Here is a 22,122-nt window from a genome sequence, read left to right on the forward strand (position 1 = left end):
TGCATGTACTTTCCTTTTCCAACATTTAACTGTTTTTTCTTTTTTTTTTAAATTTTTGGTTGTGCTGGGTCTTCACTGCTGGGCACAGGCTTTCTCCACTTGCAGAGAGCAGGGACTTTTCCCTGTCGCGGTGCGCTGACTTCTCGTTGCGGCGGCGGCCCTTGTTACAGAGCACCGGGTCCAGGACGCACAGGCTTCAGCAGTTGTGGCACACAGACTTAACTGCCCTATAGCATGTGGAGTCTTCCGGGACCAGGAGTCAAATCTGCCTCCCCTGCACTGACCGGCGGATTCCTACCCACTGGACCGCCAGGGAAGTCCCGCCAACATGAGTCTTGTACTGGCTTATTGTGACACAGTTTCCATCGTGGGAACACAGGGAACTATCAAAATTTAACTACAGAGGTGCCCCCTTATTCTCAGGGCCCAGAACAACCCCTGGTAAACGGGGGAGGGCTCCTCGGCATTATCCTGACCCCAGGTGAGCTGTCTTTTCAGCTACACAACCTGGTTTTCCAAGCATCGCGCTTTCCCCATGCTGCTCTAGATGCACAATCACCCGTTTCACTGGAGCCTTTATGTTCCACGGGCGGCAAATGCGGTTTAAACCACAGACGCTGCCATTATTTTCCTTTATTTTCTTTGCACAATTAATACATATTCACCATAAAGAAAATATGAGATAAAGAGAAGCAAAAAAGCAAAGCTCAATCAACTGAATTGTCTACAAAGAGATAATTTCTTAACACTTCGATTCACTTCTAAGCTTCCATGTTTTCCTTGTACATTGAGAGGTCTTTTACATGTATAATCACTTGCATGTAAATATATATTTGACATGTACATGCATTTACACACGTTTTGTTAACCAAATAGGATCATATCATGCAGTCTCTTTTAAGCCATGTTTTAACTGACCATTTCACACAGCTGTATGTTCAGGGGTTAGCTGCGCGGTGGCTGGCCTGACCTCGCCTGGCCCTGCCACCCTGGACTTGACTCCAGGCTTCACTCGCAGAAGCCCCAGTGGCCAGGTGCCCAGCATTCAGACCCCCACAGGTAAGAGGTGATCCAGGAACCGCTCACCTAGGTGGCCGCAAGGCAGTGCCACTCGCAGCGTCCCGGGCTCCTGCTCCCTCCCCAGGGGTTCCCCCCAGAGCTGCCGGTTGCAGCCCCTCTGGGGCAGGGCACCCACTTGCTGCCAACACCAACACAGGGTCCTAAGGTCCGCTCCTTTAACTCTCAGCGCAGAGCAGGCGTCTCTGTACGGGAACTTCGATTCCAGGGATGCTAGCCAACCCGCTCCCATCTTCTGGAACATCTTCTCTGTCTGCATGGCGATTTGTAGGTGTAGGTGGCGATTATGTACCCAGGGTACCACCCTGGGCCTGCCCTATACATGACAGATGTTCTTCTCCCGTTTGCCTTTTGACTTTGCTGACCGTGGAATTTTGGCTTCAGGGACAGTGCACATCTCCAGGTCCACAAACAAGCACTGCCCAGCTACCCGCAAGCGACTTCCTCCAGAGTCTCTCTGCTCAGAGAGTCCCCTCGAGTCTAGAGCTTGCTCTGCTGTATTCAGTGCTTTTTACTTTGTTGTCCATCTGGGTTTCACGTTGACATTATATATATATGTACGTTTATTTATTTATTTGGCTGCAGCAGATCTTAGTTGCATCTTCACTGCGGTATAGGAGCTCTTAGTCGCCGTGTGTGAGATCTAGTTCCCCGACCAGGGATCGAACCACTGCACTGGAGCGTGGGGCCTTAGCCACTGGCCCACCAGGGAAGTCCCCACGTTGGCGTTTTGCACACCTGATGGTCTAGCAGACAGCCTTGAGAAGAGCCATCCTCCCGCCTGCTCTGGGCTACCGGTTGCCTCTTGGACCCTTGCCATGACAGGTGTGGCTCTAGTCACGGCCATCACACGAGACCCTGAAATACTGGCTAGGACAGCACCCCTCCTCCTAAGCCTGCTAGTTGTGGTGCCCTCCTCTCCTGTGCCTTCTGGTCAGCAGCCCCGAGGTTTACACCCGCCCCTGCGGCTGACCCACGACAGGGCCGGGCAGCCACTGTAGTCACCCCGACTCCCGAGTGAGAAGACCCAGGACGGCGTCTCAGGTATGAGCTCGTGTTTGTTCTTCCAGTTGAAGTTTAGTGTCAGTTTTTTAACCTCTGTAGCAGTCAGAGGTCTCTAGAGCCACGGACGAGGGGCCTGTGCACCCCCAGGGAGGTTTACTATGAGGCCTTGGCGCCTGTGATGACGGAGGCTGAGAAGTCCCACGAGCTGCTGTTTGCAGCCTGGGGACCCAGGAAGCAGGTGGTGTGAGTCACCCCAAGACTTGGGGCCTGAGAACCCGGGGACAGGAGATGGGATGACACCAGCTTAACGCTGAGGCAGGTGCAGAAAGGCAGATCCTGCCTTCCTCCACCTTCTGTTCTATCCAGACCCTCAGCGGATGGATGAGCCCACCTGCACGGGGTGGGGGGCGTGGGGGGGAGGGGGGGCACCCGCCCTGGGGAGGCCCACCCACACGGGGGGGCACCTGTGTTACTGAGACCACCCATTCCACTGCTGAGCTCACCAGAAACCCCCTCACACAGACCCAGAAACTGCTTAACCTGGGCATCCGTGGCCAGTCGGGTGGACACAAAATTCCTGTAGGTCCCCGCAGTGACCTTCTGGGGCCTGTCCGTTTGTGGGGAGCACTTGATGAGCCCCTCCCAAAGAAGACTCCTCCCGGCATCGTGGTCCATCACGCAGATATGCCTTTAGAGCAGCAGGCCCCAACCTTTCAGGCACCAGGGACCGATTTTGTGGGAAGCAATTTTTCCACAGACCAGGACGGGGAGGGATGGTTTTGGGATGATTCAGGCGCATCATGCACTTATCAGGCACTTTATTTCTAATCTAATGCCGCCGCTGATCTGACAGGAGGTACCGGTCCACGGCCTGGAGGTCCACAACCGAGCCGCATGCTCTGAGTTTCTGCTGGAAGGCAGGGAAACGGGGTCTCTCCTCTGGGGGGTCCCATGTCCAGCCACAGACTGAGAGCTCTATCCCTCTGGAAGAGGAAAGGAGAGATTCACATTGTTTTATTGTTTGCTGTTTCTGGGGATGGACAACAAACACCTTTACATCCTACAGCCTGTGACAGTCTCAGTTCTGCAGAGTTACAGCACTTTCCCCGGCTCTTCTCTCACATTTTCTCAGGAAATAACCAAATTCTATTAGTAATGACAGCATAACTTCTTCCTCCCTTCCTCTAAAACATGAGCTCTTATGAACGTCTTAAGGACTAATCTGACCACTTTAATGGGTTGCCACTAATGCTTTCCCACATACATGATGTTGGTCTAAACCCCCACCCTAAATGGATACCTATGTAAACAGGTTGTACTATATCCAAGTCTCAGAATGCTTATGCATGCTTAGTTGCCCAGTTGTGTCTGACTGTTTGCAACCCCATGGGTGTAGCCCACCAGGGTCCTCCGTCCATTGGATTTTCCAGGCAAGAATACTGGACTGGATTGCCATTCCCTTCTCCAGGGAATCTTCCCAACCCAGGGATCAAACCCAGGTCTCCTGCATTGCATCTATAACCATCTGTCCTGATGGTTAGATAGCATCACAGACTCAATGAACATGAGTTATATACGCAAACTCTGGGAGATGGTGAAGGACAGGGAAGCCTGGCAGGCTGCAGTTCTCAGGGTCACAAAGAGTCAGACACGACTGAGCGACTGAAAAATAACAACTCAGGGGATAGATGCTGGGCACCACCCTGGCTCACAAAGCTCAGCGGGGTGGATATCTTGTGTCTGAACCTCTACCCCTATGTTGAATACCAACGGCTGGAGGGCCAGGGCTGCCCTCGAGCTGAGTCCACCGCCCCTGCGGCTCTTGGGCCAGGTAGGGGCCGTCCCACCTGCCTGGAGCGCCTCAGACAGGCCTCCCCTTCAGCGTTCCCAGCAGTGGCCCTGCGGGGTGAGGTCGCGCCTCCCTGGCCATCCTGTCCTCTGCCCAGCCTGCTGTGCAGTTTCCATCCTATCCCAGTGATGGTGCCTCAGCCCTACCACGACTTCCACCCACAGGCCTGGATGGGACACAGGTCACGTCAAGGGGGTTCTGCCCGCAGCTTGGGCCGGCCAGGGTCTTGCTCCTCCGTAAGCGGCTTCCCAGCACCGCCCCGGGGAGAGGAGATGCCGCCAAGTTGCGGATTGGAGCAGGAGGGAGCCGTCCAGCTGAGCAGGTGCCTGGGTCCTGAAGGAAGCGCTGGGCGCTCACCTGACCGGCTGGAGCCGCTCCGAAGACCACTAGGCTGAGGAGCACGGCCGCCTCCTCCGAGTCCGCGCTCCCGGGTTTGCGGCGCTCCATTCGCGGGAAGACGCGCCGCGCAGCTCCCGCGGGAGAGGAACGCCGCGGGGTCCGCACCCGGAGGGGAGCTTCTTGCCGGCAGGGGCCGCGAGGCCTCCCACGCCTGGGGCGATTTCTTTTAACTCAGAGTGAACTGACGGAGCAGTTTCCAAGAGCCAGCGGCCCAGAGGGCCCCAAAGAAAAGCGAGAACCGGGGCTGGCTGGCGCAGGGCCCCCCAGCGGGTGGGATCGCAGGAAGGCGGCTGCCAGCTGCTACGTGGTCCCGTCTTCCTGCGTCGGGGCTTCCAGCCTGCGGGCGTCCTAGCGCGCCCTTTGGAAAGCCGAGGCCTTAAGGCATTTGAAACCCTCGGCAGGCAGGTGGCGCACTGTCAGGGTCTCAGCACAGGGGTTCAGGGTGCCCCCCTGGGACCTCAATGCTCTGGACAACCCATCCTCTAGCTGCCTCCCGAGCAATGCCACCCCAGTTGTCCAGAGAGGTTCCTCTTTAGCCAAGTTCCTGTTTTACAAAAACAGCCATCGGAAAGGAGAGCGGTGCTCACAACATTAGTGTGTGTGTCAGGGGTGGGGCGTGTGGCAGGCTGCGCCATCCGGAGGGGCGTCCTCCCAGCCTTTGGGGCACTCACCCTGCGGCACACAGTCCAGTCATTTTCGGACACAGGGAATGGCCACGCGTGGGACAGGTTCTGACGAGGAAGTGACTGACCCCAAAGTGAGGCGTCCACTTCACCGCACCACCACCACCTCTGTTGTGGTGTGCATATGATCCCACCTCCGTTTATAAACAGAAAATGTAAACAGAGCCACAGACGGAGCACACAGCACCCTCCTAGTCTCTGCCTCCCTACCTCGCAGGAGGAGTTAAGCACTTCCCTGTCACGGTTATCAGGGCAGCTCTGGACCAGACTGTGTGAAACCACACCCTGGCTCCTCCCACCAGGGACTGCGTAGCCACGTGTGCCTCAGTGTCTCCATCTGTAAAATGGGCATGGGACAGAGCTGTTCGGTCCGTGAAGGGCTCACAGTGGTGCCCAGTACAGACGCAGGGCACAGCTGGTCTTGAGCCCCCTCATCTCTGGCTTAGTCACCCCAAAGTTCCTCACTAGACCCCCAGATATAGTCCTCTCCTGGGTGAGATGTCAGTGCACGCAGACACAAAGTGTCAGGTGGCCCCTTCATCTCAGGCCACTGCACCTCTCGCTGCCTGGCACCATCGCAGGCTGAACACTCAGGTCAGCAGGCCCCTGTCCTCACAGGAGGCTGCTAGGCGGTCTCTGGATGTCCCCTCCCCCACCTCGGAGGTATGAGTCGCGCAGGCACTCTGCCTGGCAGGAGCCTCTATGTAAGACAATACCCAGTCAGCTGGCCAGGGACAGACGGCCCGCGTGGCTTTCAGCTGCACCCCACCAAAGGCGCAGGAACATGCGGGGAACACAGGTTCTCTTGTTCTCTCCGAAGTGCCACCCCAGCTTTAAGCAGCCACAGCTGTTTGCAGCTCCAGAGAGGGAGTCAGAGCTGGAGGCGAGCTCTTACAAAGGGGGGGAGCCAGCGTGGGGCCTGCTGCAGGAGAAAGAGCTGACAGGGGCGCTGGAGGGTAAACCCCAAGGGCGAGTCGGTTTGCTGGGGCTGGGCTTGTTTTCAATAGACAACAAGACACAGACAGGAGCAGGGAGGAAAGCAGCTGTGCTTACTGTGGCTACAAAGAAGCAGAAGAGATGCCAGAACAGCTTTTCCTAAATCTCAGCAGCAGGATCTGGTGACTGACCAGAACCGGGGCCAAGAGGACGGGGGAGGGGACCCCTCCTTGGGCCCCCAAAACAAGATGCTGTTTTCCAGGACCTTTCCTGACCTCTGCTGCCCCGTTGGCCCAGTGGGCAGCTCTGGTCACTGCCTCCTTGTCTGGGTTCCCGAGTTCACTGGGAGCCCCACACCAAGGGCCGCCTCTGCTCCCAGACATTTGTTTTCCAGTGTCATCCTAAAAACCGCAGAGAGGGCACTGCCGGATAATAAGGAGGCTGAGGCAGAAAGAGGACACTCCAGAAGGGATCTGTGGAGGAGCACACCAAGCCCCTGAGCGCCCCAGTGCGCCCGCGGGCAGGAGCTCGGGGTGGGGGAGGGCGATGCGGCTGGCCCCGCAACCCCGGTCCCCCTGCTCCACGTCCCGCCCAGGCGATCTTTTGCCGGGGGAGTCGGGGCGGGGGTGGGGGGAGGGAGCACGGGGACGCCGGGGGCGCAAGGCGGGTTCGCGGGTTGGGCGAGCCTCCGGAGGACTCCAGGGCCGCGGGGGCCTGACGGGTGGTCCAGGCAGTCGGGGCCGAGGACATGGGGCACGGCAGGGGAATGGGGGCGTCAGGGGACGCGGGGATCGCGTGGGAGCGGGCAGACTCGGGGATGCGTAGCACTGGGGGTCGGGGACTCGCGGAGGCCGGGGCGGTGGCTGCGGGGCTCAGGGTCGCTGGCGGACCCTGGGGTCTCTCCGGCCCCTCCCGGCGGCTCCTGGGGGGGCGGGGCGCGGCGCTCTGGGCGGGGCCTGTGCGCAGGCGCGGGGGCGCGCTCCCGAAGGCCGCGGGCGGGGGCGCCTCATGGGTCGCCGGCGGGAGGGGGCGCGCGAACCTCACTTCCGGTGAGCCCTCCGCGCGACATGATTGGGCACGAGTCGGCGAGCGCGCGCCCACCCAGCCAATGGGCGACGGCGGCGCGGCCGGGGGCGGGCGCGCGCGGCGGGCGCGCGCGCGGGCGGGGCGGGGCGGGGCGGCCGCAGCCTGGTCGCCGCCCGCGGGCCTGTCTGTCGCCCGCCCGGCCGGCCCCGCCGCCCGGCAGCCATGTGACCGCGCCGCCGCCCTCCGCGCGCCCGGCCCGCCCGCCCGCCCGCCGCGCGTCCGCGGCCCGGCCGCAGCCCAGGCCGCCGAGGGAGCGGCGGGGGCCGGCGCCATGGCCGAGCGGGGCCGCTTGGGCCTGGCCGGCGCGCCCGCCGCGCTCAACACGCCAGTGCCCATGAACCTGTTCGCCACCTGGGAGGTGGATGGCTCCAGCCCCAGCTGCGTGCCCAGGTACGCCGCCCGCCCGCCGCTTTGTTCCCGCGCGCACCTGCCGGCCCCGGGGACCGGTCCCCGGGGACCTCGCGCCCGGGCCCCCTCCCGGGCCTGCACCCCCGCCCGGCCTCCCGGGACCTGCCCACCGGCCCCCCCCCCCCCCCGCTCCGGGCCGTGCACCGGGACCGTCCACCCTGGGGTCCCCGCTTGAGACCGACCACCCCGGGACCCCCACTGGGGGCCTGCCCCGGGGGCCGTCCGCTCCGGGATCCCCACCCCGGGCCGTGGCCTTGGCGCCCCACGTCGGGTGCGCGCCTTCTCTGCGCGCGAGCCCAGACTCGTGGATGGTCCCTGAGGTCTTGGTCCAGTGCAGCCGAGGAAGCGGCGCCGGCTCTCACAGGCCCGGCGATCCGCGGGGCTCTCGCGGGCGCTCACCTGGTTCGTGCCGGTCCGGCATCCTTGCACCTGCCTACCGGTGCGGTGCCGGTGGAGTTGACTTAGGGTGTGGTGTCTCTTCTCTCCAACGGGTACCATAGATTTCCTTTTGCGTCCGGCCACACTGTCACGCCTGGGTGGCCTGGGAGTCACTCTCGGGGCACGCAGTGTCCAGAGGACACATATCTGGGAACAGAGCTGTACTGCTTCATCCTTCACCCTTCTGAGGGTCTGACCCTACCCCTCTGTCCTGCTGGCCGGAGTGTCCGCCCTTTCTCCGTTTGCACTGTGCTTTGTAATTTGGGGACTTCCCTGGACATAAACACTGCTCCTTGCATCATGCAATCGCCAGAGACGCTGCCCCCTTCACTTGGTGAAGCGCCCGGTCCCCAGCAGTACAGCTGGATGCGGCTCACCCATGGGGCAGGGCTGTGGCCAGCCCCTGCTTCTCCTGCCAGCTGGAAGCTCTGTGGACTTTTTCCCAATCAGTGGTCCTTCCTGAGGAAGCTCCCAGGCTGAGGGCAAAGAGAGACAAGAGTCATGCCGGGGCCTGGTTCTGCAGTGGACACCAGGCCACGAGGGCTTCGGGCGGGCAGCCAGGAAGAGCTGTCCCTGGGGAGCCCTCCGAGTGGGACCAGAGGACGTGGCCGTGTGTGCGGAGGGGGCTCTGCCGCCGCGCCGTCAACAGGTGTGCAGGGCAGGTGCTGGGCACGCAGAGGTGCCGGCGTGCCCTCCCAAGCGTGGGGCCCGCAGCTCCGGGTGTGGCTGTGCCCAGTGGAAGGCTGGGTGCTCCCTCTGTGGGCCTCTGGGAGGGTGGGGTGTTCTCAGGATGTCTGCCTGCTTGCCTCCTCTCTGGGAGGTCTCACCTGCCCAGGCCTGGTCTCCGCCCTTCTCTCTCCCATCTTGGCATTGGGCCCAGTGTTGGGTCATGCTGGACCCCCCCCCCCACACCGTGCTCCTTCTCTCTGCTACCCCGTCATCGTCAGCAAAACCACCCCCCCCTACGACCTCTTGCCCTCCCTGGGGGCACAGATGCCCTGCTCCTGACGAGTACATACACCCTCCCTCCCCCCAGAGCTAGGAGTGCAGCCTGCCTTTCCTGCACCTTTCAGCAGTCTCCTGGGGCTCTGAAAAGCCCACTGAGGTCTTACCCAGAGGGAGGTGGGGAAGGCGGCTGGGGTCCGGGGCGTGGAGCTGGTCTAGAACGCCCACCCTGCTGTGTGTGTGCGGGAAGGGGCGGGATGAGGGGTGGGAGCTAGGCAGCGCCAGGGCTTGGGGTTCCACAGCTCTGCCCGGGGTGGGGCGGGGAGCAGGGCAGGCAGGTTGTTCTGTGGGCCTGGGGCCCAGCAGCCATGGGGTGGGCAGGCACAGAGCACCCCAGCCTGTCCCAGGGCGGCCCTTCCCACGGTGCTGCTGGCCCCGCTGCCCCCTGGGAAGGCTGTCCCCCCTGCCTGTTTGGAGACTGGGTGCAGAGGCACCGCTCTGTCCGTGTGCTCGGCGCACGCTCCCGGCTCTGACCGCTGGAGCTGCCGGTGTGGGTGCCCGCTGGCCCCCGTGAGGCAGCGGTGTGTCTTTGCTCTGTCTGGGCACTGTGGCTGGCCCCCGGTTTGGACTAGTGAAGAAGCCACCCCGGGCCTTCTTGCACTGGCAGTAGCGTTTGGGGGGGGCGTGTGCTCAGTGTTACTACCAGGAGGCTTCCCGAAGTGGCTGTGCCAGCTCACCCCCACTGGCGTCCCCACTGCTCTGCACTCTTGCCAACACTGCCTGACTTTTAATCACTGCCAATCTGGTGGGTGTGAAATGGTATTGTGGTTTTAATTTGAATTTCTCTGATTACCGATGTAGGCCACTTGTACTTCCCCGTCAGCGAAATTCTTGTTCATCTCTCTTGCCAGTTTTTTTCTCTTGTTTTATCCCCTGACCTGAGCCTCAGTGGGTTTGTAAGGGCCAGTAATTCCTTTCCAGCGCTGTGCTGAGACCACCCTCTCCTCTGCAAGGCTGTGATGCCACCCAAGGTGCACCTGGTGTTGACCTTGGTCTTGTCCTGTGGTCTGTCCTCCCCGGGGCTGTCGGGAGAGCTCTCTGTTCTCCCTGGGAGCTGGTGCCAGGCCCGCGGGGCTCTGACAGAGGCAGGTTCGGTTTCCTGGATTTCCTTGAGGGAACAGACTGCACCCCCTTCAGTGACCCCCAGTCCTGTCATCCTGCTGTTCCTGCCCCCTGCGGGGATCCCCTGAGCAGCCTCCTGCCGCACCCCCCCACCCCGGTTGACCTGCTTCAGTGGGGTCTGGGGCACTTTGAACCCTTGCACTTGCCCCCTGATTTTCCGTCCTGTTTGTGCATTGTTTGTGCATTGACGTTACAGGGTCAGACATCTCTCTGCGAGTTTCCTGAACCCGCAGGTTCCCGTGCACCCTCCTGTGGCGCCTTCTGCCTGGCTCACCCTCCAGAAGGGGCTGCAGCTGGAGCGTGAGCTTTGGCGTCCGTGTGCTGGGTCTGCTGCAGCCCGCGGCAGGGCGAGTGCTGGTTGCCCGGGCCGTGGCCGCCCTGTGGGCCACGCACCCCAGCGTCGCCCACCAGCCGTTCTGTGCAGGTCCTGTGTTCCCCCATCATTTCAACTCCAGCCACTTTGGAGGCTGCGCTGGGGTTTCTCCGCGGGGGCTTGCCGGGCACTTGTAGTGCGCGGGCGCTGGGTGTGATCAAGCTCTGAGAGCCGGATGTTGTCCTGCTCCTTTCCCTGCCGATGTGGCTCTTCCAGCATTAAACTTTCCTCTCCCTCTTGGAAACGTAGCAGCGTGCCGGCCTGGAGGTGCCCTGGTCCCCTTCCCGCAGGTAGGTAGATGGGATCAGACTTTGCTCAGGCCTTCGCGTCTCTGTCTGGGGTCTGTAATCTGCTCATCCGCTGCCCTCATCTGATTCTGATGCCGAGATACCTGCAGAGTGGGCGGCCCCACCGCGCCTCTGTGTGAAGCAGGAGCTGTTTGTTCCCTGAACGTCCAGGCGATGGTGAAATCGCCGGTCAGGGGACCTGACTCCAGGTTGCTCTGGGGCAGGGGTAACTGCTGACTCGACTGCTTTAATGATTCCCTGCCTTTCAGTTAGCTTTAGAAATACATTTTTCTGTGAATTTGTCCATTTTCTCTTGATTTTCAAGTTTATTGACAAAAAGTTGTTCCTAATATTCTTTTTCTAAAAAATACCTGCGGGACCTGTAGAGCTGTCCCCTTCTGGTTCTTTCCGTTGACCGTGTGGGTGGGCATCCACACGCTGATCTATCTCACCAAGCGTTCGTCGGTTTTTTTTAAATGAATATTCACACCTTCCTTTCCGTTTATGCTCTTTATTTTTGTTACGTGTACGTGTTTTGATCTCTTAAGATACATACATAGCTCCTTCTTTTTCCTCCTTTCCTTGCGTGTTTGGTTTTTTAATTGCTCGTGAATTTATTTGCCTTTGGCTGCGCTGGGCCCTCGTTGCCGTGCCGGTTTCCCTAGTTGGGGTGTGCGGGGCTCCTCTGCACCGCGGCGCGTGGGCTCCTCTCTGCAGTGGCCTCTCCTGGTGCCAAGCACGGGCTCAGTAGCTGAGGTGCTCAGGCTTAGTTGCCCCACGGCATGTGACATCTTCCCAGACCAGAGATCAGACCTGTGTCCCCTGCATTGGTAGGTGGATTCTTAACCAGATAACCAGGGAAGTCCCTCTTGTAAGATTTTAAACCTGTGAAATAAGTAATGTTTTGGCTGCATTTTACAAGCTTTTATGCGTAGAGTTGTTGAGTTTAAAATCTTTTTTAAAAATTTCCATTTTCCTTTCTTTAGCATGGTGGGATATTTCAAAGTTTCTTCACATCCAAACGTTTTTCTGTTAGTTATTTTTCCATTGTTGAATTCATTTCTTCTTTTTTCATTGTTTCTAACTGAGTCGCATTGTGGTCGCAGAGGGTGGTCAGTATGACACCGGGCCCTTAGGATGTTTTAGGACTTGCTCTGGGGCTCCGTTTGAAGCCAGTGTTCATGTGTGTTCTGCTTGTCCTGAAAAGGGCCGTGTGTTTGGCACTTGATGGTACCGTGTTTGATACCTGTCCCTTTGGGTCATGCTTGGCTTATAGCGTCTTCAGGCTTGTTACCTTTCCTGTCTGCTTGGCAAGCACGTAAGAGTCTCCGAGCCTGGAGGGTTTGGCTGTTTACCTGGAGCTCTGTCCTCAGGTCACAGCCCTGCGGAGTCACAGGCCCTGAGTGCTAGGGGCTGACTCTGCACCCAGCGGAGCTTTTCCTCAGCTGTCTGTTGGATATATTTGCCTGCTATATCTTTTCCTACCTTTTTTCTTTAAACTTTCCTGTGTCCTCAAACGCTGGCTGTGTGTTTTTTATTTGGCACACAACTGAGCGACTTCACTTTCACTTTTTACTTTCACGAATTGGAGAAGGAAATGGCAACCCACTCCAGTGTTCTTGCCTGGAGAATCCCAGGGATGGGGGAGCCTGGTGGGCTGCCATCTATGGGGTCGCACAGAGTCGGACACGACTGAAGCGACTTAGCAGCAGCAGCAGCAGCAGATTTCATTTTCATTTAATCTGACAGTCTTTATTTTTTAACCAGGACATTCAGTCCATTGTTATTTGTCTAAATTTCTGATAGTTGGGTTCATGTCTACCACTTTATTTTTGTCCTTATTATCCTTTTTTTCCCCTAAGTTTCTCTTTTTCATTGTACCTTATCACGCATTGGTTTTTTTTCTTATTCCATTTCTTATTATTTTGAAACTTGTCACTATTTCTGTTTCTTTCGTGGTTACCATATTAGTTTAAAACTTGTCACTATTTCTGTTTCTTTCATGGTTACCATGTAAATTGCATGCTTGCTGTTGCGTGTCAGAGCTAACTGTAAATTCTTTTCCTGAACAACAGAGGGACCTTAGACCACATTATTCTGACGCGTCACTTTCATGCTTATGTGCTTTTGTTTAGAGTATTTTAACATGCTTTTTAAGCCCATATGAGATTATTGTTATTACTTTCTGTTGTTAATACTTGATTAATCTCAAAACTCACCACTTTTTAAATTCTTTTTGCATCTCAGAAGTGTGAAGTGAAAGTCGCTCAGTCGTGTCTGACCCTTTGCAACCTCATGAACTGTACAGTCCAAGGGATTCTCCAGGCCAGAATATTGGAGTGGGTAGCCTTTCCCTTCTCCAGTGGATCTTCCCAACCCGGGAATAGAACTGGGGTCTCCTGCATTATAGGCCAATTCTTTACCAGGGAATCTCCATTTTTCCTCCTCCTCAGTCTGAAAATGCATCTTTAGGATTTTCTTTAGTGAGGATCTGCAGATAACTCATCGTTCTTTCAGTGTATCTGAGATGTTTACCGTTGTCCCAGAGGGTGTCCTGCCGGTTGTGGGGTCCCGGGCAGCGTCTCCCCATCGTGGCTCTCAGTTCGGCTCTTGTGAGGTCAGTGTCCGTCGGGTGTGACTGGCTCGAAGGTCTGTCCTTTCTCCCCAGTGGCTCTGCGGTCACCTCTGTGGTGTCCAGGGGGGCATTTCTCTTGTGTGCCTGAGTTGGGGTCACTGGGCTCTGGGCTCTGGGCGGGTGGTTCTCACAAGCCCCAGGAAGTCCTCAGGCACTCTCCTCTTCCTGGCTCTTTCCTTGCCTCCGGACCTGCTGGACATGCGGTAGCCCTTTCCTGTGGCATCACAGACTGGCCGCCGGGCAGGCTCTGCTCCTCCCTGTTTCAGCGGCCAGTCCTCAGCCCTCCTCCCTGAGGAAATGCATCCGTGCCAAACCGCACCCCAGCCTGCAGGAGGGCCTGCGAGTGGGTGGGATGGGCCGTCCCCGCCGCGGGCAGAGCCGTGATGGAGCGGCGCTGGGCAGGTGCCCGTGGCTGAGCACCAGGCCGTGTTGAGCTCCGGGGAGGCCGTGGAGCTGTTTGGCGGGCATGGGTTTAGCTGGAGGCTGAGGGGGGTTGGATGTGGGCGGGGCGAGGTTGAGAGTGGGCTGGGCTCCTGGGGCTCTCGAGGTGAGAGGCGCACTGAGAGAGGGGCTGGGGCGTCTGGCCTCGGCCGTCTAGGCCTGCGGACCACGGTCTCGGGGCAGGCCTGGCCCCTTGCTGCAGTCACCGCCTATCCTGCCCCCACGATGGCAGCGCCAGGCCCCGGGGCACACCTGGGTGGTGGGCTGCTCCCCCAGCAGGTAGCAAAGTGGGCTCAGTGCCGTGACGTGCTGCCTTCGAGGGGGAGTGTGGAAGGAGGCAGGTGCTTGGGGCAGATGGCGTCTCCTGTGATGCTTCATGACGGGCAGTCAGCTGCATGGGCCCCGCTCATGGGCACACCACCCTTCCTATCTTCCCAGGATCCGGGCGCCAACCCCGGCTCCCCCTCCCCCCAGCGCCCCGCCCCAGGAGGTGGGTGAGGGGACCTCGGTGTGGGTGGATGGGGCCAGGGGACTGCCCCAGAGAGCAGTCTGGAGAGTTGGGGTCTTTGCACGTGGAGGCTCCGGATCGGGTCTTGGGGATCCCTCGGGAGCCTGAAGCGTCACTTGCTGTGGCCAGAGTGACCCGTGGCCACTGAGGTAGGGGTGCTCGGGCAGGTGGGCGGTGGGATGGGACCCTCTGAGGCCGTGTCCTGGCACCGCTGCCCTGCAGACCCTACCTGCCCGGCGTGGCCCCTGCGGGCACGGCCTGGGCCCGTCAGACATTCCAGTCCAGCCCCTGGGCTTCCGGCCTCGGTGGGAATTGGCTCGCAGTTGTTCCTGCCGGTGCTGGGTATTTTGGGCTCCAGGATACGAGGGGCGGTGAGTGCATGAGCCTCTGACTCCTCCCAGCGCCTGTGCCTGGTGCGCGACAGTGGCTGAGAGCGGCCCCAGAAGAGCGCAGGCGTCTCTGGAAGCTGAGTCCCATTCTGCCCCGGGGGAGCGTCTTGGACGTGGCCTTGGCCCGGGTGCTTTGAGGAGGGCCGGGACGCATCGCGAGGACCTCCCTGCCCGCGGAACAGGGTTTCTAGTGAAGCGCTGTGTACTCCACATGCCCCCGCCCACTGCTGTGCCCACGGGTGAGAGTTGTGTGTCCTCCGGGAGCCCCTCAGCGCGGTGGGCACGCAGCAGCCGCTCTGCTGGCCTGGTCTTTCTCCCCCTTGGAGGTCAAGGCCGCAGTCCAGGGTCTCCTGGATGGTCAGGCTGGCTTGGGTCCTGGCGGCAGCTAGAACTGCACGGTGACGGGGACACTGCGCTGGGCGCATCTGCCCTTCTTCCCGTTGGGCCCGCGGCAGGTGGCTGGTCCCCGCTGCCCCACCCGCCTTCCGTCCTCTCCCCAGCCAGGCCACGATGCCCCCCTGCTGCGGGGCCGCCCAGCCCCGTTCTCGGGAGGGGCACGCCTGGTGGCCTGTGCCTCTGTCCCACTTGCGGGCCGTGGGGAGGCGGCGCGGGGGCTGGGACAGGCGAGGGCTGCAGGAGGGGCTCCGGTCTCCAGCATCTCCACCAGCGAGGGCCCCAGTGGCCGGCACAGGGTGGGGCTCCCGGGAGCCTTGTGAGGAGCCTGGCCTGGCCTCTTCTGCTTGGGCAGACGTGCCGGTCTCTCTCAGCCGAGCGGCCGAACATGTCCGGTCTCATCCCGGTTCTGTTTCCAGCATCTGCGGGGTGACCCCCCCCCCCCCGCAGCACGGGCAGCCCTGTGTGTGCATGAGGCCTGAGCAGAGCCGTGTGGGCTTGGGCGTCGCTGCCTCCGAAGGCAGAACGCTGTAGGCGGGCGGCCCCTTGGGGGCACCGCCCTTTGCCCAGATGTGGCCTTGACCTTCGGTGGCCTGGGTTCCGGCTGCCTCTGCCCCGAGCCACCTGAACAGGCCGCGTGCTGCCTCCTGTTGGCACTGGGCTCCTTTGTCCCCTCCTGCGTTGTCCGTGGGGCACATGTCCCCATCCGGACATGGTGACGCCCCCATGGGGAGGCCCTTGGTGAGGAGCCATGGACCCACAGCAGCTGGCATCTTGGGCCCTGTCCCTTCCCGGAGCCTTGCTGCCCAGCCCTGCAGCTGCCCTCGAGGCGATGGTACCGTCTTCTGTTGGGCAGTGACCAGTCTGGACCTTTCTGCCTTTGCGTGGAGAGGCATGGGAAGCGCTTTTCCGTCACAGTTTGCATTCCGGGGCCTCAACTTGGGCTCCAGACGTTCTGCCCCGTCTGGTTGCGACATGAGTTAAGGGCTGTCACGCTTTGGCGGGTTAGTGGAGAACCACAGTCACCACCCTGAACGGTGTGCCCTCCCGCTGGCCCGGCTCTGGTGGGAGACGAGCTGTGTGTGGAGCGCGTTTACAAATGCTGTGGTTGTCCACGTGGTGCCGGGGCGTGCACCAGCCAGCCCCCAGAGGAGTGAGGGTGGGGCGGGCTCATCTGGCAGCTGGTGGGGGCTCCACTCCCAATGAGCCCACCGGAGGCTTCCCAGAGGTGGGGCTCGGGAAAGGCCGAGGGTCCGGCAGGAGGGCATCTGGGCCCATTACTGCCAGCCGAGGCCTGCCTGGGGCGGGGGTGTCGCGGAAGGCTTCAGGCGTCTGTTGGTGAGTGATGGGGTTAGGGGTGCTGCGCCTGCGGGGCCGTGCTGGGGTCATCACAGCCGCAGGGTCGTGCCGGCTTCGGGGTGACTGTGACGGTCATTCCAGGCGTCTCAGGGGCCGAGTCCGGGTGAGTGGGAGCCCCAAGGAGGGGGCCTGAGGAGGGCACACGGGCTGACAACGGGTCCAGGGCGGGCTCTGAGCAGAGGTGCAGGCGTGGCGCCTCCTGGGTCCGGGCAGTGCGGGGCGCTCATGGGCATCTGCAGGGCCCTGGGCTCACCACGTGGGAGTCGCTCCAGCTCAGGTCATGGCGGGGACAGGTCACCCCTGCCTGCCTCTGACTTCCCGTTGGCCGCTGGGCGGGTCCCGCAGCACCCCTCCTCTCCCGCTGGTCCCTCCCGAACAAGTGAGGACCTTACAGTGTGGAACCCTGCCCCCACACCCTGGTCCCAGAACCCCCCTCACAAAGGATTGGCCTCCACACGCCAACCCCACCTCCCCCGCCCAGGTGACTGTGCTCTGGCCCCGGCCCGGGGACAGAGGACCCTGGGGCTCTGTCCGCGGCTGCTGGCTGCTCTGACCTGTTTGTGATAAGCCGCCTGCCAGGGGCTTCCCCGCGGGTGGTGTGTGTGCTTTGGTTGCTGGGAAGTGCCTTTCCTGAGTCTGGCTGTTGGGAGTTGCTGTCACGGTGTAGCTTCCTCCTCCTTGGGACCTGGTGTCTGCCCAGCTCCTGTCGGAGGAACTCTTGTCTGAGGGCCACTTGGACGCCCTGCTTCCTTCCCTGCCTCCAGTCCCCTTCCTGGACAGGGCCACGCCCCACGGTGTCCAGTCCGGCCCTGACTGTGAGGGCCAGGTGGGCACCCCCAGTGCCCAGGGGTGCCCCTGAATGGATGCCCTGGGGGAGGTGTCTCAGCAGGAGCCTTGGGGCACAGGCGGGAGGAGGTGAGGGTAGAGGAGCCCTGGGCGTGGGTTCCAGGCTCAGCGTCCTGCTGGACCACAGCCCTGTGGCAGCCCCCGCCCCCGCCCCCAAGCTGGGGCCATGACTCCTGAGTGAGTTCAGTCCTGGGCACACCTGTCTGCTTGTGGCTGAGGGGAAGTCCTCCCAGGAGGCTCATGCCCCGTGTCCACCATCAGCTCAGCGAAGCATCCCAACGTGCGGCTTGGACCCCAGGCCCCTAGTTCTCAGGCTCTGGGGCTGGAGGCCCGAGGCCACGGCGCCCGCAGGTTGGTTCAGTGTGTCTCTCTGTTGTGTCCTCACGGGGGGCGGGGGGGGGGGGGTGCTCGAGGGAGCCCCCTGCGGTTCGTCTACAAGGGCGCTGACCCCTTCACCAGGGCCCCACCCTCCGCCGTCATCATCCTCAGAAGTCCCTCCTCCTGACAGCGTCATGAAGCGTCACGTGGATTTGGGGGGAACCAGAGTCTGCAGCCCCGCTGGGCCCCACTGTCCTGGCGGCACCTGGAGCCGCTGGGCAGGGGCCCGCAGCCGTGTGTGCTGGGAGGGGCTGGGTGTGCCCCCAGCCTGGACCCGTGCCTGTCGGGTGTGAGGACCAGCTGCTGTGAGACGTCAGAGAGGCCTGGGCCCTCACCCTGCCCTGTGGCTCCCAGACCCCTTCTCATCTGACCTGGAGCCCCCTGACCACTCCAGACAGCCACGCCCCACAGCCAGCAGGGCAAGGTCTCCCCTCCTGGGAGCCGGCCTGATGTGGGGGGTGAGGGGCGGGCTGCCCTGAGGCGGGGGGCGGGCTGCCCTGAGGCGGGGGGCGGGCTGCCCTGAGGCGGGGGGCGGGCTGCCCTGAGGCGGGGGGCGGGGCCTGAGGCGGGGTGGGGGGGCGGGCAAGCCTGAGGCGGTGCCCATGGTGGCTGCTTGTCCACACACGCGGCAGTCCTCGGGGGAGCCTGTCTCCGAGGACTGTGCCGCCTGGACTCGGGGCCCCCAGAGCCGGCTGTGGCTACTCGCTGGGGTGGCCTGGGACGAGCCTGGACAGCGGGGAAGCCCAGGGTCGTCGCTCTGAGCCCTGGGGAAGCCGGGCGCTGAAGGGGCTGGGATGCGGCCTCCCCTCACCGCCCCCGGGGGAGGTCCCGGCCCGGTACTGTACAGACAGGTTCTGAGCACGCGGCTGGAGGCGGCCGTGGGCCTCAGCCCGTGCAGGCAGCGCTCCCGGCCCGCTGGGCTCGCGGTCCCCACGTGAGTCGCCTGGTGCGGCTTCTTGCCTGGAGGGGGGCCGCCTGCGCTGCTGCTCCGGCCCTGAGGTGCCCGGCCGCCCCGCGCCCCACGTCCCTTGCTGATTGTGCTGTCCCGCGAAGTAACGCCGCTCGCCTGCAGGGACGCGCTGGGCGCGGGCTCTTCCTAACAGGCCCCTTTGTCCTCATGCCCGGGTTCGGCGTGGGGTCCCCTCAGGCGGTGGGTGGGGGAGGCCCTCACTCCCGGGGCCTCTGGTCATCACGGCCCCAGGAGGGGTCCCGATGGCCTTGTTGCTCGCTGGGCGCAGGCCCCGTGCTGAGACGTCGCTCTGGTGTCTGCCCAGCCGCTCGGTGCCTCCCTTCTGTGGACATGGGTGCTCTCTCTGGGTGGCTGGGCCCATGTGACCTCTGCGCGGCAGCCATGCCTGTCTGGGCCATCCCGCCATGGCCGGCTCCTCCTGTGCGTGGCTCCTCTGACTTTAGGCCCACCGCCTGGTGTGCCGACCCCTGTGGGGGCAGCCTGTGCTGTGGCAGGAAGTGGAGCTCACGGTGGCCCCTGCCAGGGCCCCGGCCTTGGTGCCAGGGTGCCCGCCTGCCCTTCGCTTCCTGCAGGGCCATCCCAGCCCCATGGCGGCCAGCAGGGAAGTGGAGAAGGCACCTCTGACCTTCTCTCCTGATTAGCAGGAAGCAGCCGCATCCTCAGGCCTGGACACCAGAGACTGCTGAGCTGGGCCGGCTGGAGCAGGCGACCGGCGCTCGGGTGCGGAGGGAGCCGGGACTGCCTGAGCCTCCCAGCCCGGCCCCGCCCCAGACTGTCCTGAAAGCGAGTGCCTGGGGGCACCCACACTGCCTCAGAGCTGTGTGTGCCTGCAGCCTGAGTCCCCAGGGTGCTGCCTGTGGGCCTGCCCCGCCCTACCCTGTCCTGCTCCCAGGCTGGCCAGTCCCCGGGACTCAGGGCGGGCCTGGGGTTGCCAGCTGCCACAGGGCCCCAGCCCCCACTGGGGCGGACAGCGACCACACAGACAGGCTCAGCCCCTGGGGACAAAAGGCCGCCTAGTTTTCCCTCCCACCTACGCAGAGTCAGTCCATTTGGGGCCACAGAGGTAGCCCCCCAGGTGGCCGCGGTTTGATGGCTGTGTTCTGGGTGCCTGGAGGAAGCGGGAGAGGCCGAGTCCTCCTGGGAGGCCAGCCTGGCACCAGCATTTCTTGGAAGCCCAGGAAGCACTGTCCTTGTCCTTCGTGGGCTGCACACTGTGGGGGCTGGACTCACCAGCCCGGGAGACCCTTGTGGTCTGCCCTGCGCCAAAGCCGAGCGCTGCTGGCGTGACACGGTGGGGCAGCCTTTCAGAGGCTGAGTGCGGGGGCCAGTGGCGAAGAATCCACCTTCCAGGGCACAAGTCACAGGTTTGATCCCTGTTCAGAGAACTAAAGTTCTACAGGCCATGGGGCGTGAGAAGACTCCTGAGTGTCCCGTGGACAGCAGGATCAAACCAGTCCATCCTAGAGGAAATGAACCCTGAATGTTCATCGGAAGGACTGATGCTTAAGCTTTAATACTTTGGCCACCTGATGCAAAGAGCTGACTCATTGTAAAAAACCCTGATGGTGGGAAAGATTGAAGGCAGGAGGAGAAGGGGGCGGCAGAAGATGAGATGGTTGGATGGCATCACCGACTCAATGGACATGGGTTTGAGGAAACTCTGGGAGATGATGAAGGACAAGGAAGCCTGGTGTGCTGCAGTCCATGGGGTCACAAGTCAGACCCGAGTGAGTGACTGGACAGCAGAATGCCACAGGACAACTCAGCCTGCCCTCTGCAACTGCGGAGTGCACACACTGCAGTGAAGACCCAGCGCAGCCAAAAGCTGAAAAATAAAAAGGCCTGATGCAGTGTCCCCATGTGGTCAGCAGATCCCTCTTTGAGAGGAGGAACTGGGCTGGAGCCACGCTTGTACACATGTGTTTGTGGCGACTGCCCAGACTGCCAAGTGTAGTCCTGACACCTGCCGGGTGGGTGAACGCAGGGCACGCTGCCTGGCAGAGGAGCTGGCCCCCAAGGCCACGTGTGTGATCCCTTGTACAGAGCATTAGACCAGGCACGGCCACCAGGAGAGACCTGCCGCCACTGCGCGGTCAGGGTGGTGGGGACGGGCAGCGACCCTGGACTGGTGAAGTGGTCCTGGAATTAGAGGCGATGGTTGCTTAGTACTGGGAGCGTGCTGCGTGCCGCTGGCTTGTGCCCCTGGACATGGTTAGGGTGGCCGATCGCACATCATATGTGTTTGACTGCAGCAGAGGGAGTGTAATGAGGGTGCTGGGACGGTTCTGCACCCCAGGAGACGAGTCAGACAGGCGGACAGGGTGCTGGGCTCGGGTGTGGGGCGGGCGCCTTGGGAGACAGCCCCCTGCTAGTGGGCAGCACCCCCTTACTTAGCGTCCTGGTGCCCCAGCTTGTTCTCCACCAGGTTGCCCCCAAATCCCACTGGGAGGGGTCCCTGGTGGCGGTGGGGGGTGTCTGCTGAGCTCTCATCATTTTCTATGGAGCTCCAGCTTTTCTGCCTGAACACAGGGGCGGCGGGCAGGGTGGCGAGCGTGGGCCCAGCCGGCCCTGGAGGCAGGGTGCTGCAGGCGGGGGCCCTGCCCCTTGGAGCCGCCTGGGCGCCGTCGCCCGTCTCTGTGGGCCGATTGTCCCCCGGCGGCTCCTCTGTGGGTGACTTTGTGCCAGGACATCAGCCCTTTGTCCGCCATCGGCACTGCACCGCATCTCACGGCCGTGTCTTTCTCTGTCTGCTTGCGGTAACATCCACGTTTCTGATCTCAGGAAGGGTTTGAGTCCTGAGGAGCAGGACCGCCCCTGGGTTGAGTGCCTGCCCCTGTCCTCCAGGGACCTGGGTGCACCTGGCGTTTTCCTCAGCCTGGGCCCGGTGCGTCTCCTGTGGAAATCGGCGGGCAGAACGGCCCCCAGCCCAGCTGTCCCACGTTGGGGTGAATGTCCTGAGGGATTGAAAGCAGCGTGTTCTTGAGTGTGCCCTCCCTGGGTTCCTTGCAGCACAGGTCACAGGAGCTGAGAGCTGACGGCCGCCCAGGCTGCGTTGCTGCGTGAAGGGATGAGCAAAGACACCAAGTGCACACGGGGACAGTGACCCGGCCATGTGCCCGGTCCACGTGGGGGCACTGGCCCGGTCCACGCGGGGACCGCGACCCGGCCACGCGCCCAGTCCATGCGGGGACCCTGGCCCGGCCACGCGCTTGGTCCACGTGGGGGCACTGACCCGGCCACGCGCTTGGTCCACATGCGGTGACCCAGCCACGTGCTTGGGCCACGCGCTCAATCAGACTTCTGAACACAACCGTAGCAGTTACACCATCTGAGGGTGAGGAAACATTAAAAGCAGACGCCTGGGGGCTCACCAGCGTGGATCCTTGCCGCTGCCCGGCTGGACTCCCAGTGGGGACCCTGGGCAGGGCTCAGGCATGTCTCCCCGGGGCCCTGCTCAGGGTGGAAGCAGCCTCCAGACCCCCAGGCCTGCCGAGCCCCCCGGAAGAGTTTCCTTGCTCCGCCCCTCGCCCTCCTG

The 22,122-nt window shown here is 61.9% G+C and overlaps 1 protein-coding gene and 1 long non-coding RNA gene across 2 annotated transcripts; both read right to left on the bottom strand.

Annotated features, from left to right (window-relative positions):
* Positions 1-735: 735 nt before the first annotated feature.
* On the bottom strand, positions 736-4,993 carry LOC122419689. The gene is made up of 2 exons (XR_006262961.1): positions 4,289-4,993; positions 736-3,065 (listed from the first exon to the last, which is right to left on the bottom strand). It is a non-coding gene; the product is annotated as an uncharacterized LOC122419689 (long non-coding RNA).
* A 1,352-nt stretch (positions 4,994-6,345) lies between these two features.
* Positions 6,346-14,122, bottom strand: LOC122454888 (collagen alpha-1(I) chain-like). The gene is made up of 5 exons (XM_043489575.1): positions 13,912-14,122; positions 13,618-13,756; positions 10,283-10,528; positions 8,259-8,357; positions 6,346-7,876 (listed from the first exon to the last, which is right to left on the bottom strand). Exons 1-5 carry the CDS (start codon positions 14,120-14,122, stop codon positions 6,346-6,348), a joined length of 2,226 nt encoding a protein of 741 aa, XP_043345510.1.
* Positions 14,123-22,122: the final 8,000 nt, after the last annotated feature.

This window comes from Cervus canadensis, chromosome 17, assembly GCF_019320065.1.
Source record: "Cervus canadensis isolate Bull #8, Minnesota chromosome 17, ASM1932006v1, whole genome shotgun sequence".
In the NCBI taxonomy this organism is placed as follows: Eukaryota; Metazoa; Chordata; class Mammalia; order Artiodactyla; family Cervidae; genus Cervus; species Cervus canadensis.

What these genes read in the sequence shown, in the direction of transcription:
- LOC122454888 (XM_043489575.1), bottom strand. Translation starts at nt 14,122, where the DNA reads ATGAAGCATCACAGGAGACGCCATCTGCCCCAAGCACCTGCCTCCTTC. An exon ending in CTCCTGCAGGCTGGGGTGCG is followed by an intron (nt 10,529 to 13,617) that starts GTTTGGCACGGA and finishes GATCACACCCAG; the next exon opens with CGCCCGCGCACTACAAGTGC. An exon ending in GCTGCAGCCCCTTCTGGAGG is followed by an intron (nt 8,358 to 10,282) that starts GTGAGCCAGGCA and finishes CTTTGCCCTCAG; the next exon opens with CCTGGGAGCTTCCTCAGGAA.